The sequence below is a fragment of the Sitodiplosis mosellana genome, unplaced genomic scaffold (assembly GCF_009176505.1).
Source record: "Sitodiplosis mosellana isolate CC-2019 unplaced genomic scaffold, AAFC_SMos_1.0 Smas_scaffold_1, whole genome shotgun sequence".
In the NCBI taxonomy this organism is placed as follows: domain Eukaryota; kingdom Metazoa; phylum Arthropoda; class Insecta; order Diptera; family Cecidomyiidae; genus Sitodiplosis; species Sitodiplosis mosellana.
Genome location: NW_022595244.1, coordinates 23,020,219 through 23,039,421, shown reverse-complemented (window position 1 = coordinate 23,039,421; position 19,203 = coordinate 23,020,219). Strand labels below are relative to the sequence as shown.

The 19,203-nt window shown below is 36.9% G+C and overlaps 1 protein-coding gene across 4 annotated transcripts in view; it reads right to left on the bottom strand.

Moving 5' to 3' along the window:
• The window catches only part of LOC129580338 (protein trachealess), a 41,210-nt gene that overhangs the window by 11,662 nt on the left and 10,345 nt on the right, over positions 1-19,203 (bottom strand). For 2 of the 4 annotated variants that reach the window (XM_055470670.1, XM_055470672.1), the window contains exon 3: positions 18,135-18,176. In XM_055470670.1, the coding sequence (XP_055326645.1) occupies positions 18,135-18,176 (42 nt within the window). Of the gene's footprint in view, positions 1-5,628; positions 6,454-9,869; positions 10,038-18,134; positions 18,177-19,203 lie in introns of those variants that run through there. The other 2 variants (XM_055470671.1, XM_055470673.1) reach the window with 2 other exon arrangements.

Here is a 19,203-nt window from a genome sequence, read left to right as displayed (position 1 = left end):
GAGAGAGAGAGAGAGAGAGAGAGAGAGAGAGAGAGAGAGAGAGAGAGTCCACATCAAATGTGCGGGTGGAAACACAACTCAATAACTGCGTCGTGAGCAGTAAATTCTCTGCAAACGAAGAGTATTTTTGTCGGGTTCGTCTACCAATGGAAAATGGATTTTATATCGAAAGTATTTGAAATTCGTAAGGATAGATAGAATCGACAGCATAAGATTTTGTTTTCTCAAAAAAAAAAAAATCTTCATTTCATCCACATCGATTTTATCTTCATATAAAAAGTATCGCGTTGTGAAACATTTTTGCAACGGCTATATTCGGATATATTTACCCGAAATGTATACTTTGTCTATCATATACATTTTTATGTTTATTATTCAGTCATTTTATTTTGGTCATTCGCCGAATCGAACAATCACATGATCGATGGAAATAGAACAAGTAACTCGAGATTCCCAAGAGTCAACTTTATAGCATCGCAAAAAAGAACTTGAGTTTCACTCTTGCACACACTCACACATACAAATAAATGATTCAAAAATATGTTGGAAAGACGGGAAAAAGTCATAGCTCAGCTAAAAGTGTAGTTTGTCACCAAATTGCAAGGTTGAAGAGATATACATAAAATTGCATGTGACATCAATGTTGTTATCAAAACATTGGGTGTCTTGAGTGCGATGCTTGGCTCCTCGTCATTTTCGCATTTATTGAGTGCGGTCCATTTTTGTGCTGACTTATCGAAAAAATTATATTTTCATATCCAACATATATGACGATTTATGCACGTTCCCGTGAGACAAACTTTAATTGTATTAGCGGAAATGAGTGACCCCACTTCTTCAGCTACTGGTGGATTGGAATATTGATTCAATTCGCTGCTTACAACGCTCCCAGTTATAATGTTATTTCTTGTAATTAATTTTGACCATTGCACATTCATCTCGTTCGCTTCTGATGCAATCCACGTAACTGCGGTTGCAGTCGTTTTTATTAACTTATAAAATGTACAGTCACTCAATTGAAACGATGAATATCCAGTAGAATAAGGTAGACACCGAGAATCTTTCCTTCGAAGAAAGAGGCCTATATAGCATCTTGAAAGGTAAACCTTTCATCTTAAACATAAAAAAGTGTTATCACGTGATAGCGATCGCGGTGAATGAAACCGCCCGACCGTAAGATACTTTTCGTTTCGTCTATCTCGGGTTTTTGTGAATGAAAATCTTACGCAAATGAAGATGCGGCGGAAAGAATGAATCAACACTAACATCATGATGAATTATAACATTAACAAATCTTTTTTTTTGTTTGTTTTTGTTTACACGATGAAACATCATAGGGTTTTTTCATTCATTTTTTTTCTCTCTTGATCTTGTTTTTGATGACATTTTTTGAATTTCGCCGAAATTCGGACAAAATTTATTCAACGTAGAATAACGACGCATTTGTTTAAACCTCAAATATGTTCGGTTTGATCAAACCGACGAAAAGAGTAATTATAGTTGCTAATATTTAAACACATCTGTTTGATTGATGGATTTAGTTAGTGAGAAATGAATTTAAATTGCTAAAAATATATTTTTTTGATATTGTTTTTCCTATTCATTCATTTTGAAATATATTTACTTTTTTAAGCTATCGAAAGTACTTGAGAAAAATTGCGATCATTCATCATTGAAACACAGATCATTTCAAGTACACGAAAAAAAACCATGAAAAAAATGAAAACATTAAGGTGTTTATCGTTTCAAATTAAACCCTTTTTCAGAGTCATATCCAAATCACGTACCCAAAATAACGCATTTGTTACTAAGCATACTGTCTATTCGATCTTCAGATCTTATAGTTTATAATGCTCATCGCTCGAAGAATTTCCAGTCGAGATTGAAGCCGCGACAAATAAAATTAAATAGAAATGTTTTCGCGTTCGGTAATTTAAGTGAAAAAAAAGAACCATTTTTAGTTCCACTGTGTCACGTTTCACCACTCAAAATTCAATTATTGAACTCGTGTACCTTCTTTTACTAATCGTAAATACAACAAACACTTCGGGCTAATATAAAGGCATAAAATATTGTGTCGTGTGCGCAAAGCACATTCATGGAAAAAAAAGAGGTAGAGAAAATACAAAACCGACGAAGAAAGAGTGAAAATTAATGTTTAGCATGTTTCATTGTGACTTTTGTGTATTTTCCGCTTTTATGGCAGAAGACAAATCGTTTCGCCGAAACCCGTTAAACAAACACAAACACACTTTGTGATGAAAAGCGTGGATTTTCATTGGGTGTTACCACATTGTTAGTTCACGGTTCAAATGCGCATAATGAAAATAGTCGAGACGATTGGAAGAAAATCGAAAAAAATCGCAAAATGTAAATTAGTCGATGGAAGTTTAAAAGGATGGGAAAAGCTGAAACCATTTCCTTAGAAATTCCATCGAATATTGTTCTCGAGGCAAGAATCAGAATTGAATTGAAATGCTTGATCGACTTTCTTCAGAAACAATGCAGACTTTACAACGGTAGTCAATCGATTTGATATAGTTTGAAGGATGGAATTTTAAACCAAATTCAGATTTTTAGTTTGGCTACTAATGTTTTTGGATATTTAATCGTAACAACAAAATATTCTCAGGTCAATGAGATGATCTCAATAGATGGAAATATATATCGAAATTTTGTTTCGATCAAAAACGGTTCGATGCGTTGCCGTCGGACTTTTTTCGGAGTCGATCAGTTGTGATCAACTTGTTTTGTGCAACTAAAAATATTTGAGCTTATTTTATCACTTCTATTTTGGCATTCATTATTATATAAGGCTTTTATTTGTTATTTTCATCGCAACAAATTCAATCTGCTAATTCGGAACGGTAAAAAGGTGGAAAAATCCCGTTGCCTGGATTCTACTAGCCCTGCTTGTTTACTCACAGAAAAATTTGCCGTTGATTTTTCTTCGAAAGTTTTTTAAATGTTGAGAAAATGTTTTCATGCGTAACAATGGGATTATGCACTCAGGCTCATTGCAGAAAAACCACAAAGTATCAATATTGAAGCTGCACCGTTAGTCTGCCCAATCGAACTGTGAAAACCAAAATTCTTCGCGGTTGCAAATTTCGGTTGCGAAGAATATTTCCGCAGTGAGTTAATTTGGATGTAATCGCTTAAGTACATTTTCTGGTTGACAGCGTCAATTGATTCGAAGAAAAATGAAGTGAAAATACCAATCACACAAACTCGATTACAATGGAATGAACGGCAAAAAAAACGAGAAGCCCGAAGCGCAAAAAGCTGATTAATCGTTAAAGACCCATGAAAAGAACATGTTTTTTCTTCACTCCAATTCTGAAATTCACCATTTAATTGGGATTGTTACCCCTTCGTTCTCTCTGCGTGTGCAAGCATACGGCTAAAAAGAAAAAAAGGCGCGCATACAAAAACCAAATCGAAAGATTGTCTGTTCAAGAAAATGGTTTAATTGAAATTGGTGATTCGAAAGGTAAAAGAATGTCTGCTGAAAAAAAAAACAGCGTTCATTTCACAGGTGATACGTTTTTTTCGTAGTCCAACTGTGCTATTGAAGAGCTATTTAGTAAAATATAATGTTTTTGTTTGAGAAAATTCTAGAAGCATCGATTCGATTTGTGAGAAATTCTTGAACTGATTGAAATTTTTTTTCCTTATTATCGAAGAAAACAATGAATTAATTTTTTCCGCGGCCGTTCGATGAAGCCAGACAGAGTGGCTGGCTTGTTGAAGCGACAAATCACCAATCATCATTTGTCATTACCGACGCGATCGACATTAGCTTCGATGCGCACCACCAAATCGACATGTAGAACAAAACCAAAAAGTTCAAGACAAAAACCACCGGTAAATTTTAGATTAGATTTTTCATCGTCTAATCGAAAAGCGAGAATTGAATTCATTTTAATGATATGCATCGAATGCTCGACTCGAAGACGATGTTGCATTGTTTTTTCTTGCACATAATAGTTTCTTTTTCTTAACTTTTTTTCATTTCATCTTAGCTTAGAATCCGAATATCATTCCTATTCGAAATTGGTTTGGCCGTTGTGGTTGATGCTGTGGTTTGTCTCATTCTCAACTCAAACCATAGGACAAGCCGTGAAATTGAACCCGATTTAAATACCTTAACACTTCTAAGTTGATTCTGTTCTGTTTTTTTCTCACATATGTTATTGAAATCTGGTCGCTAAAGCGATTTCCAAACGAGCTACCGTAGAGATATTGAACGAGAAAAAAGAACTCAATTTAAACGAAACAAAACCAAGAACTTTTCAACTCTTTTTTTCAAGGAATCGTTTGAATGTCGCGCAAAGCCAATCCATCTATTGCTTGAATTTTATTTCATTATTTTCCGTTTTTCCTACATTTCATCCACATAGTTTCAACTTGAAAATTCGGATTTCGATTATAGCCAATGTTTAACCAGTGTTTTTCTCTCCCTGTTTTTCGATTTTGACGAGAGAAAATTAAATCTGTTGTTAGAGACATACACTGAACCAAACTCGTTTCTTTCTTTTCGAAAGAGAAATAGTTCATTTTTGTTTGACGGTTTTGTTCGAAGAACAAAATTCCTGTAAAGTCATCGCGCACTTTGTAGCATCTAATTTAGTGCGTCATCACTTCTATTCTCTCGGGAGAGAGAAATAGAGATTCTATATGCTTATTAACACGCGCAACATTACGCCCGATATAATCTTCATTTCCAAATTGACTACTGTTTATCCGAAAATTTTAGTTTGAATGAAACAATGACCGCTCTTTCATATGGAAACGAACTGTCAGAAAACAGTATTCGACAAATATTGTGACGAGATTAGTTTAAGATTGATAAATTACATTAATGTAATCACCACAATTTGTTGTTTGTTTTGATCATCATCTTCGGCGATATTTATCTGATCATACAGAACACATGCACCTGATTTATACGGAATGTGATTGATATTAAATGAGAATTGTAAACAAAAAAAACAGTGAACTAAATTTATGTTTGACGGCTTTTTTTAAAATGAGTAAAAAATACTGAAAAATTGAAGAAAAAAAAACCGTTTATGTTTCTAAAAATGTTAAATGTTTGAATGGAATTTGAAGAATTTTCAATGAAGTATCTCTTTAATTTTTCAATACATAAACAATTTCTTGTGAAAAAATAGCTCAAAAAACAGTGATGTATTGTTCACTTCAAAAGAAGATCATATTCATTCAATGCACCAAACTGGACAAAAGACCACACAATATAATCCGAATGTCCAATAAAACTTCTCGCTCGAATCGAACGGAAATGAGCTTCAAACGGTATTTTCTCTCTCTCATTGACAGGATCGATTCCAAAGACAACAAATGTTCATATTTTTGCTGAGTAAACAAAGCGGAGAGTTCGTGATGGGGAAAAAAAAGAAAGAATCGAATTGCTAATGAACGCAATGACCCCTTTTCGTGAGAACAATTGCACTGATTGTTCCAATCAGACGATTAGAATTGAGTGCGGATTATCACGAATCGATTACGCTCAGTATTTCAATAAATAATTAAGGATATTGGAAGGGAATTTCCTTTTTACAACTAGCGAAAAAGAAAAAAAATTGAAATGAATGAAACACGTGCCCAGGTTCGATTTGTTGGGGTTGCATGTGTGGATGTTGGTTTGGCATTTGTTTTCCATACGGCACACCACACAGATCTTGTGGTGGAACAAGCCAAGAGTGTGTGAATGGCGGTGCGCCAACACCCATGCCAAGTGCACCCATTCCCATATGACCTCCGGTGGCTGGTCCTTGGCGCTGATAGCCGCCATAATCCATTGCAACTGCTTGGTACGGTAGCATAGTTCACAGGATTTTTGTTTCTAAATTTGTTTATAAAATTTCACACGCACAATAACAAAAAAAATTAATTTGCACGAACTCTAACAGATGAAGAAAAAAACTAATCTAATTCAATTCACAGAAAATTGTTCACAAATCAACACCCGAATTTCAGTTCCTGATTGAGGTTTTCAACAGATCTCGACAAATATTCATATTTTTCGTTTTGTTCTATTTTCAATTTTTTTTTTCAATTAAATTCCTCAACTTTTAGATGGAATTGCGATTGATATCGCTGGATAAATCACCAATGTTATTATTTCTTATCTACACACATGTCCTCGGAATGAATGGATCGAGTGAAAAGAGTATTTCAGTGAAAGTACACGATGCACGTTCAACTCGAAAACGATGATAAGTCTATTTGATCACAATACCGACACTTATTTGGCCCGTATCAAGCGGAATGAACGAACGGTTTCGAACGGTGGCGAAAAAACGAAAAAGGGAAATAAAAACGTGTCTGAAATTTGATGGGATTCGTGTGATGCTGCTATTACTGCCACAACACGACTGAACCAATGCAGTGAAGACGACAAGAGCGAAAGATACCGAAACGTTTTTCTACTCTTCCTTCTCGAATTGAATGTGCGCCCTGCGCGACTCTACTACTATGATGACGACGTCGACAACAACAACATCGACGACGGCGAAGACTGCGACGACGGTGATGGGAAATGATGAAGAGCCAAACAGAACAGTTTGGCCGAGCGGCAGGCAGGCAGTAGCAGCAACAGCAGCAGCAGGCAACACAACAACAATCAACCGCGCACAAAAACGGTACGAGAGCCGAATACATATAAGCTACGTGATATAAGTGGATATATCTGGTGTGTGTACGTGAAATGATGCCTCCCAAACTTGAGTCACACTCAATGTGTGTGCTATTATATGCGTTTCAATATACGTGACGATGTGTGAGTGCACGTTTATCTGGGAAATAGCAAAAGAAAAGAAGAAGAAGAGGAATAGCTGGTAGATATCGAGCAAGCCAAGTTTATGATTTACACCCGCCGCTCGCGCGCTTATGACGAAGCCAGCGAGAGAAAAGGACTTGTGCAGCAGTAGTAGCAGCAGCGCGCACACAAACCTTATCGCCAAAACAAACCCATACAAACACACACGCTGCACACAACGACACAATTCGAAAAATGTTCCAACCATCAGTTTGAATATAAAACGTACAACTTGGGTCTCTTCCTTTCCCATAAACATATAAGTATGGTACACACGTTGCGTGTATCATTGAAACCAATGCGAATGCTAAGCCGTGCATACACACCAAACCTCTTGCTCTCGTTACATACACATACACACTCACACATACGGCACAAATATATATGCTGAATGTGCAGCACGTACAACGACGACGAATATCGGTGACTATGTGTTTTTGTCTGCGTTCCAGTGCTTCTATGGTTTCGGCTGCTGCTGTTGCTTTAGTGGCTGTGTTGAGCGTAGCTGCTCGTATATGCCTCAACTGTGTATGCTGACGTACCAGAAGAGTGGCAAGTTCTCTTTCTCTCTCTCTCTCTGTTTCGCTACGACAGAATCACGCATCGAACAAAACAGATTCGGTAAGAGTCGTGAATGGGCGGGACGTGACCAACCAAATAAAATTTAGTCGCGTAGCACATAGACAATTCGATGGTACGTGATTGGCTTTTCAATGCAACCACGCCTCGAACGTTATCAATGAAGTAGCAGCTAAAGTAAACGGTCATGTACACACGGCCGATGGATTTTCGCTGCTGTGCCTGCTTGCTGGCTGCTCGTTCGCTGGCTGGCTGGCTGGCTGGCTTGTTGGCTTGCTGGTTTGTTTCATAAGTAAATGTTGTGTGTACCACGATTGCTCGTCATCATCGTCATTTGCGACGTGTATTCGCACCATGCACGTATTCCCTCTTTTTTATTATTTCAATTGTTATTGTTCTTAACATTTTTTTCTTCTACGTTCTTTCGATCTGCCACAACCATGTGATGGGTATATTCTGTTTGCTTTTGGCTTGTCCGTTGGACGCTTTGATAACAACAGCACCCAAAAATTGTAGAACGAACGAAAAAACACACACACACACACACACACCGAGAATCGCATCAGTGGAATATTCGGTTTATTGATTACCAAATTTTCTACATATTGAATACGATTCGAAGAGACTTTAAAACGATTTCCAATCGATGCGCACGAACACATCACTTTCACCAGAAACTTTTATGCTCAAACTGATTTCAAATCCGAAACACACAATGTGCTCGTTTTTAGAAATGAAGAAGAAAAATAGAAATGTCTGCACTGGAAATCGTATTTTGGTTAATGTGCATGGCGATTATTTTCTTCGATTTCATTCATGTTTGAATTTCGATCGATTGAAATTATGACGCATATTTAGACCAGTTCTCGATTTGAATTGGCCGAAAATTGCTAAACAAATGAAAAGATTAACAATCTTTCAGAATCATTTCAATATCATGCATTCGAGAATGTGTTCTTTCACCTCAAGTCGATCTGACATTTTCAAATAAAGTTTGTTTTTGCTTCGGCCAGACATGTGTGTATATGATCGCCGTTCAATTGCGCATCGAACAAGAAAAAACACGCCATTCAAATATTGATTTATTTCAATTGATGTTTGAAAAACACGGTCTGAAAATGATCCGCTATTATATTGGCCGGCGTCGACATAAAAAATCGAGCCTATTGTGCATTCGACATGCATGACTTTTCGTTTATCGATTGTGCGCGCGGTCGAACAGCGGCAAATCTCTTCGTGTGTTCATATTTCAAAACGCGCTGTTTGGTTTTATTTTTATTTATTTTTTTGGCAAACAGAGTGTTCTTGTGTCACGGTGTGTCCATTTGGTGTGATTCATTTTTTTCTGGTGTATGCCTGGTGTGTCGTGTGGAAGTAACCCAACCGAGTGGTGAGATTGAAAAAAGAGAGAGAGAGAGAGAGAGAGAGAGAGAGAGAGAGAAAATAAACGTGTCATCTAGACATACACAGCCAACTGGTTACCTGACTAAGCTGATGGACACGTACGAGGCACGTTCAATAGCACATGTTTCTGGCGCTCAGCCATTGTTATTTCCACACTCTCACAAAATTAAGGTTACATTCTTATTATTGATATTAATAACACAATCAACCTTTGATTGGGAGCTCATATAGCAAACCAACCATTTGGCGCTTGCGATGATGCAATTGACCTCAAAGAGTTATCGAATGGTATCGATGGCATTTCGAAAGAGTTCGCCTTGAATTCGAACAGTTGACTCTTCATTTTGTTTACCTAGATGTTGAATTGCAATCAAAGTTTCTACTTCGTTTTTTTTCACTTTTTCAAGTGAAATCCTTTCAAAGTTGAATTGCTTCCTTTCTTGAAAATGGCCAAACTTTTTTTGTTCCATGCATTTCCCCAGAACAGTTAAAAAATTTAACCATTTGATTCACAGGAAACGCTGCAGTTCGAGCATCCGCAGTAAAACCAATTCGAAATTTATGACTTTATTTTTCCACCGAATAAAGCAATTTAATTCTCACTTCATTGTTGCGAGTGAATTATTGTGTCACCAAAAAGATAAAGTTATGAAAAAAGGATGCATTTATTCTGTGTTTCACGCATCTTAAATCAGTAAACAAATTTTTATGTCTTTCGTGTGCTTTTTCTTTCATTAAACTATAGCTAGTGGAATTAACACGAAAACGAAATGTGTGATAACACATCTGAAGAGAGAAGAAACAGAAAGTGTTCATAAATTTATTGCAATACAAAATGTATGGAAGCGAGCAGAAAAAAAGCGGACACTGGGCCGAAACACATAAATTAGTTTGTAGTGAAAAAGTGGTAGCCAGGCAAAACAAACAACTGGATACGCATTGAACTTTATGCGAAGCGAAGGTACAAACGAAATAAAAACGAAACTGTAATGTAATAAATTTTAGATGAAATGATGTACATCGTATACAGTGGCGCATTTACCTGTATGTTATGCTCTGTGTATTGACCGTATAGCGAATGCCCCAGCATGCATGAAACACCAAGCAATCACAATAAAACTTCCTTTTTTCTCAACGACTCAACTGGCCGTAATCTCTCCGCAACCGATCTTCATTTCTCTTCGTTCCATTTTTCTGTATTTCGATTCAATTTTCGGGCTTACCAGAAGTGAAACCGAATAATAATTTTTACACCCGCTTACAATGGGCCCATCGCTCTCTTTCCCTCCGGTGAATTGCGGGGAAGAAAGTGAAAATTATGTAAGAAATGAAGAGAGAACAAAGAGAAAAAAATTATGATTTCCTTTGTTGGCTGTGACTAAACACGACAATCACTTATCTCGCAATTCAAATCACCATAAACATAAACTCATCAAAATATTGTTCTCTCCTCTTTCGTCTCTCTATCATCGTTTGTTTCCATTCATGATGCATCTTGTCAGCGTGGACCGGTGCAGAGAAGATCACAGCTCAAAGTCAGTCAAAGGGAAGGATATCATAATTTTTGTGACAAGAGAAAGGCTGAACGCAGAATTGTGTACTCTTTAAAATTTATGAAGAGAATTTCTGTTTTGAATAAAACAAAAGAATATACGAAATTGTGTGTTGTCAACGCCAATGTTTTTTTCTGTTTCGAAGAACGTCGTATTTTTTTTATACGGCTGTTGGTTTTGTTTTAGAATTCAGTGTCGTTTTTTTTTATTTCATTCTTCAAATTTTATATACGAATATGTACATTCGCTTGAAATTTATTGCCATTATTCTAAGTATCGCTTTTTGTTTCTTCTGCTGCTGCTGCATTTGAAATAAAGTGAGAAATAAATGTGTGTAGACGGTAGAGTTTGGCGTATTGTGCTCGGATGAAGGCTTAATAATTTTCAATTAAATCTTGGGTGAAAACAAGAAGAAGAAAAAAAAGCACTAAGAACGTAAGACGGTAGCCTTCTGTGTTTCATTTGATGGTGGTTTTAAGGGGAAAAGCGTCGAACAGAAGAGATTGTTATCAATGTTTTGTGAGCTGTGCACACCTTTGGCATAGCAATACCATTCGACCAATTCGATATGTAAGCGTATCCAACGGCAATTATTTACGATACAATAATATTATTATCGCCGCTGTGTACGCATTTTGCTTTGGTTTTTTTTTATTGTTTTTTATCCAATTTTGGTGTTGAATTTTAATTGAGGTAGCTGATCGCTGTGCTTGATGCGCTCGGCGATTAAGACATTTTCAACGAAGAGAAATGTCAACAGCAATGAAATCATGCAGAGAAAAAAAATGTATGTCGCAATACCTTTGTTGAATGAACAATTCGAACCGAAATATATTCGTCAATGAAAAAGTGATCGGATCAATGTTGGCTCTGTTAAGCGTTGCCGTTGACGGCCCACTACTCTTTTAACTGTTAAGTTCGATATATTCCTTATAATTATATAAAATAAAATACAGTTGTCAGCCGTTCATTCGACTCGACTCCATACAAAAACCTCAATTTCAAGTGCGACTGAGCAACTCGATGCGAGCTTACTGTAAATGAATGCAGCTAGACTTATTTTGAGATTGTCTCATAAGCAACGAATTCATATTCGAATGCCATAGTCGCACTGAATGACAAACACATTGTAAAAATATGTAAATAATTTGTTTTTTTCTCGTTTCGTTGGTTCGTTCGCTGTGGATTTCTTTTTTTATATCGCGTTATCATAGCGGCTGGAAGAAAAGAGAATTATTATTCCGTACGCAATTTGATTGTTATTGTCAGTTGCGATTTCATTTGCATATATGAGTCAAGTCCAGTGAGCATTCGAAATGAGCCCTTGCAATGCTCATATCTTTTTTTATATCAGGACAAATTGAATTAAGCGCTTTTTTTCTCTCTCTTTCAGATTCAACATATCACAGAGTCACACATACATTTACTCTCCCGAGAAAAAAAACCACAACGTTTCGACGATATACACTGGTTGAAGTTTTTTTTTCGTTTTTCTGAAGAGGTTTACCGACAAGCACTGCATACAAATAATAAACAGATTGTTAACGATGTGATTTTTTTGTCATTTCCCTCCTACAATTAAAATGTTTGACTCAATAAAATCATTCCTATAACTCATTAGCATTTTGGGAATTTCTGTTTTCAAATTCGAGTCGAATGTGAATCTAATTGATCTCAATTGGTGGCATTATTCAATGAAACGAACCGTTGTTTCTGAAAGTCTCAGGCTTCGATTTCAAGTCAACTGCGGATTCATTTTTCCTTTGAGAAACTTCACCGATTGCTGGCCTCTCATGCGTGGATAATTGTCTTAATTGCAAATGTTTTGGCAACTGCAATAACGGAAAAATATGTACTAATTTTCGGTGCGGGTTTTATTGAAATAAATTACGTTTGGGTTCAAGTTGTGCAGGGCGCATGATTTTCCAAACCGATAAAAACGCTTTAATGAGAATGGAATTTCTAACACGGTCCCAGGCCATCGTATATATATATATGCCGCATCACACATGTGATGCCGATCCAAGTCATAAATAGGAAAAATTTGCGACTGTTTGAAACAAGCGAACGGGACAAAGCTCGGGCTAAAATTGCTCCAAGTCGTTCGAGAGATAAGTCGGTACTTTATGACCGACCGTGTACGATTCACAATTGTAAATTCTAATGATAGCTAATTTAAGATAAAGACAATCGCACGCACATTTAAACGTCTGGTAATAATATTGCTGCAGCGCATTTCACTTTGTGCTACCATATAAGAGGCAAAGAGACACCGATCCGGAATATGTTATATCCCCATGTATGCATGCATTATTATCGCTGTGCCGGCTCTGCCGTGTGTGTGTGTGTGCAATGTACACAATTATGAAGCGAAGAGAATTCACATATCGTATATTTAGTTTACATAATTTACGGTTACTATCTCGATTTTAAGACAGTTTGCATTTTGAAAGGATATGCAACTCGAAATGTGTGAATGCGTGTGTGTGTATCTCTTTTTCGCGCCGAATCGCATGAACTGCTTAACATCTTGCTCTTCTCATTCTCTCCGACACACTCTTTTATTCTATATATGGAAAATATCATTTTGGTTTCATGAATGAAAGAAAAAATTATGCGACCGACGACGACGACCGGCTTCATGAAACGCGCAAAGTTCACCGCAGATCTGATAGAGTATTGTTTTATGATCATAAACAAAATGATTCATTTAGTCGGTAGATATGTTTCGTTTACTTCTTGCGACCAGACAAATCTCTGTTCGCTTAATAAACTATTGTGCTTTGAATACACATCGTTCCAATATACCGAGTCAGATTTAGTTTTTGGCAATATTTGCTTTTGCTACCACTTCTAAGACAGTTCCGAGGTCGTAGACTTGTTTGAGTTTCACGACCGATGAAAATGTGACTCGCACGAGCCAAATGAGCTTCAGACAAAAAATCGCGGAGAACGAAAATCTACCATCGATATTTATTCCACCCCAAAACCAACTCAACTCAATACATAAATCTCCACCGAATGATACACACTCATGAATGTGCAAAGTAAATGAAATCAGAATATTTATTTTCGACGCAAATAAAATCGGTTTTTGTTTATTTATCCATTACCATTCTGTTTTTCGCAAATATTCTTTTTTTGTTTATTTTGCGATTTTTTCGCCAACCACAAAACACCAAGGTTTCTTCTCAATCACCGCGCAAAATCCCTGCTTACTTTCGCTCAAATGTTCTTTTGCAATAATCCAATTTTGACCTTGGTCTCGTCAACGCACTAAAGTGTCTCCGAAATGTACCAATGTGGAAGTGTGAATAGAAAAACACGTCGAGGGGTTGCATTTTTATTGTCGAATGTTAAAGCTGAATTTACACATCAAAGCCAAAATAAAGACGGAAAAAAAGTATTTCAACAACATTTTTATGATTCAGGTTGGCATTTGTATGCTACAATAAAAAAATATAGAGTCTACCCTAGCAACTGCAGCTAGTATCCGGGTTCAGGTTCTTCACGCTGGATTAGAGACTAACACGATTTTCCCGGTGCAAATGAGCAAATTGTGTCGAACGTAAAAATAACATTAGACACATACGAATCAATGCAAGTACCACAATTGTTTTCGGCATTGTTGTTGGTTCGGAAGAAGTTTTTTTTGTAAATCAGATAGGAAATGGAACACTTTGCGGCTTGTCGAACGATTTTTTATCTTTATTCCTAATTGCATGATTAATGCTTGAAAATTAGCCACATTTGCCCAAATCTTGAGTGGTGGCATCATGGGTTCTTTGACTTCTCGGATTAATTCAAAATCTACCCATGCTCTTCTCTGCTGTTGCTATGAACATTTTTTTTTGTTTTATAATAAATCAAAATTTGATTTCTTTTCTCTGTCAAATTTGAATAAATAAAACATGTGGCGCACAACACCGAAATAGATCTGAAATATTCATGAATAATTCTTGAAACGCACCGTGAAAAAAAAAATGGAAATATCCTCGATCGAAAGAAATGCCCATCTTCAGCAAACTCTTTTGCATACGCCAGTGATGAACACGTCAATAGAAATATGATGAGCGAACACGAAAGGCGTGGCTGATGATCGTTGTACAATCAAAAAACAACAGCAACAGCCGAAGAATCAATTTAGTATTTTTCAGCTGCCGTCGATAAAATGCGCAAGGTTTGTACAAATAGCGTGCTTACATATATATGTATGTACGTTTAATTTTTTTTTGTTGTTTCTTCTCTGGTGTACGCTATGTAAAACGGTGTTGTTCGGCTGGGTTCGGTTCGGTTTTTTTTGTTCGCCGCCGTAGCCGTTTAGCATGTGAGAAAGTATGCGGCTGAGAAGTTGTTTACATGCTAAGTATGAAGTAAAACGAGTGTACGATAAATGGCCAATTAAATATATTAAGGCAATTTCTCACTCTTTTCACATCAATTCAGTGGGGCGCACACTTTTTTCTGCTTGCTGCGTCGTCTCTCTCTCTTTCTCGATCATGTGTGAATTTCTCGCAGAACGAATGACGAACACAAAAAAGAGCCACAAACAAAATGAAAGAGTTCATTTTGAACGATGCATAAAAAAGCCAAAGCGAAAAACAAACACTGAATTTTGGTGCAAAAAACGCCAACTACGCAAAAATGTCGAGACTTTTTCAATTAGTAATGCACTGCTTAACAAATATAATTGTTATTATCGATAAATGTTGGGCGTCTAGCGTTCGCATTGTGCGCACATATGTGCCGCGAGTTTGTTGAGAGATGCATGCAATGTGTCTGCTTTTTGCTGCTGCTGTTTGTTTCTGTGCTTGTTTGGGAGGAAACACGAGTTTCGATTTGTTTGCAGACAAGCATGGAGTTTTTAATTAAAAATTTTCTGCAAATTCAAAACGCACAAATTATTATGTAATTGATACGATCAAGCCGTGTTTCATGCTTTTCACTTGAAATTTGCCAGTTGATTCCGTCATTTTTTTCTCTTCAATTTTTTCTATTTGTTTGTGATTGCCTCTTTCTAATTTCATGCTCACGCTCAGGTGCATGCGAATAGCATAACTTTGGGCGCTTTTCAGACCAGGTAACGCGAGTTTATTTTTTTTATTCTCTTCTGCGCCGTCTTTGCACGTGTTATTATTACTCCATGAAAGGAATTGGAATCAAATTGCGCCATTGCGTTTGAAATAGTGTCTTAAATACCAGAAATTGTGAGTGGAAAAAATCCCTTGAAATAGGGTCGGTGCACGTACTCAAGCACACAGTGTGCTGCACAAAAAAAAATTCCATTAAAAATTTGTTTCAATCGTTGCCTTCAAATTACTCGACGCAATCGTATGTTTCATGACTACAACAATGTGAATTATTGAATTTCATTTGGACTCCCTGCTTAATTGTCCCCGCAATTTAAAGCATAAAAAGACGATTTTTGTACTCTTAAAGAATTCTACTCATGAATTTCGTTTGAATTTTGTCTAAAGAAAGGGTTTATGTAAAAAAATGAAAGAATTTCACTCTAGTGTGCAATTAAAGCAATGAAATTTTATTGACTGACGTCGGAAAAAATGCGTGTTCTAATACACTAAAAAGAGTAGCGCGGTTAATTGATCGACTTTTTATTCATCCAAGGTGAACGGAATTGGACTTTTCATGTATAAACAAATTGCATTTTTACAACCGAGAATCGTGCTTTAATCTCCGATTTTTTCCCTTCCGGTGAAGTGAATAAAATAGCCACTAATTAGAACAAATAAGAGCGACACTTTTTTCCCTAGCTAAAAGTCATTTTCATCGAAGGAGTTTCATCGTTCACGTCATCATTCGGTGCGAATCGTTAGTATGCGATATGTACAATACCCTTTTGTTTTTGCTTCGTTTATTTCGTGTATCTAATTTTCGGGATTTCTTCTGTGCGCCAAGGAACAGCACTCGAGCAAATGTTAAATGAGAAGAAACATAATTTGAGAGAATGAGTGAGTGTATTGGGATGGTGTCAGGTCAAACATCGTTAATTTTTATTTCATTTAATGTGGCCGTAGCAATTCTGCAATCCGTTCGCGGTTGAAATGACAACACATAAATTTAATTGATCCAATTTGCATATTCAATGCCCTTCTTTGCTTTATCTTTGAAATCTACAGTTGTGTGTGTGTGTTTTTTTTCTGCTGCGCTTTTGGTTCAAAAGAAAAGCAATATGCAATAAATAAAATCGGTGAAACATAGCATTAAATGGCTTTTAACGCAATCTGGCTGCTGTTGCTACCACCGTTGCCGATCATTGATTGTGTGCGGAAATTTTTCCTAGTCAAAATGATCTACGATTGTTTGGTGCTTTTAAGAAAATTCCGACGAAATGAAATGTTGTCCATTATCAGGCATTGAAGTCAGTTCAGCTTGATTTAATAAGAAATCAACATATTCCGCATATTCAGGCCATTGAGAAAAATGCACATTTGAAATGGGCTTGAAGAGACTTTACCGCATTTTAGGACTACGAGTTTCTTCGATTTAATATGCAAATTAATTATTTGCCATCGTTACCATTTCCACAGCAAATGTAACAGCAACAACAGCCAGCGGTAAAAGACGTTCACTCTGATCGGCCCACTGAATTTCGAAACGGTTTCGATTTATCGTTTGGCCGCATGAAAAACGCACAGCGAACGAAAATGAATAAAAGAATATAAGTTGATCGGTTCGGCAGGCATTTTCATACGAACAAAGTGTAAAGTCAAATGACCCGGCCTGTTGTTTGCACTTGTGTATAGTGCGCGGTGGCTCGTACAACCAACAAATATAATATGCGAGCACATACTAATTCCGGCCGTAAGCAAGATGTAAGTGAGTATTTCGGTAGCCGACAAAAAGGTGTTAATTCGCCACAATACACGATAGCGTGTGTGTACATAAATTGGATTTACTGATGCACACTCACAATATTCACTCGCTTGCCAGCCGATTCGTCGACGCGTTTCATGACGACGATGGAGAAAATGAAAAGTGTTTTGAAAAAAAAAGCCCAAGCAAAAACATGGATTTTCAATTGCATTAACATTCATTCAGAATTTTGTGGAAATGCAACAAAAGAGACGAGATTAACAACTGAATTCCTTTTAACCCGTCCTTCTATTCCAGTTGATTTGAATAAATGTGTGCGATTATTATTTTAATTATTTTGTTTGTTCTTCTGACAATTTTATTTATACGCGTGTGTATGAGAGACATTCTGGTGCTGTGCGGTTGCAACGAATTTGTGAAATGGGAATCACGAAGAGCGACGAAGTGGAATGATTTAGTGACACTTCGCAGCCGGTCGTGCCGTTTGATGTGCAGTGTGGATGATGATACAGCGGTTGCCATACATCATTTACACAATTTTGTGCTGTCAAAAGGGAGTCGGCTGGCAAAAGTCAGACAGACACAATAGTGGCGATGACACTCGGGTTAAACTGTGTCACAACCAATAGTCAAAGATCCATAGGAGCGTGTTAAATTCATTTCAATTGAATAATTTTTGATTTTTTACAACTGAACACACTTGAGATCATGCCAGTTTCATAGGCTAAATGGCCGCTTCTCACTGCTTGAAGCCGAAAAATCACATCAAAATTCAGTCCACCCTATTGTTTGCATTTGTATGACACAATGTTAATTAGCACAGCAGCAGGTTGACGAATGTTTTGTGTTGTTTTGCGCCGTCGTCATCATCGTCAATCCTTCGTGGAAACAAGAAACATAATCTACTAAAGATTACTTACCGAGCGTTCACTGACGGTGGGTTTCCAATCTCTTCCATTTTTCTGCAAAGAACGAACGAAAAGAAACCATTGCATTTTTTGTAAGGTATTTGGTATACTATTATTGCTAATTCGATTTGCAATGAATGCGGTTGCAGCTCGGCTGTTCAAATGAATTGGCAGCGCGCGCACTCTTTCGCTCCATTGATCGTGTATATCAGTGACTTCGGTTGTCGGTGCATACTTGTCATCCAACGAACCGGTTGAATTAATAAGTTTCACTAGACTTAATTGAAGACAAAGATCGATATCTCTTGATTGATGTCAAAATGATGAGCTGTATTTACGCGCATAGTCGCTCATTCGCTCACGACTCCACTGTGCCTGTCTTGCCGATTCGCGAGAAGAGGCAGGCTATCAGATTTTCGATGAAAGAAACCGTGAAATCAGTTGTGATTTGTTATCAGCGATTAATTTAAGGTCATTTGTTTCACGATATAAATTTACCAATAAAAATGATGAAATGTCAAGATTTGATGGCTATTTTTCCCAAGTGATGCATCATTCAATGCGGGATTATATGATTAAATGTAATTGGTCGTTTACGATGATACACATCGAAAATGTGGCTGATTTAATTTCGTCCAGGCTCATTTTTTTTCTGTAACAGATTTCGTTACGATGAACTCTGTGTGTTTTTTTCTCTGTTTACACAATTGAGAAAATGAAAAAACACAAGAAAAAGAAGTAGAGGAAGAAGAAGGGAAAAAATGTTTGGTTTTACTTCAATTATTTGTGCAGAGGAAGAAAGTATATGACAGAAGCAACAATGATTGCGAGATACGTGAAAATAACAGATTTTTGTTGTTGTTATTGTGGTTTGATGTTGTTGAAGAGTTGGACACAGATCAATATTCTACGGAAATTTTGCCAACGGATCGATATGTGTGTTTTGGGCTGCTGACGGCTGCTTTTCTCATTCTATTCCTTTGCTCGACGGTGGAATGCATTGGCATCTTGTTTTTGTTGTGGTAGGTACTACACGACCAACAGGGAAAAAAATCACAAAAGTAACACGGTTCGATCAACA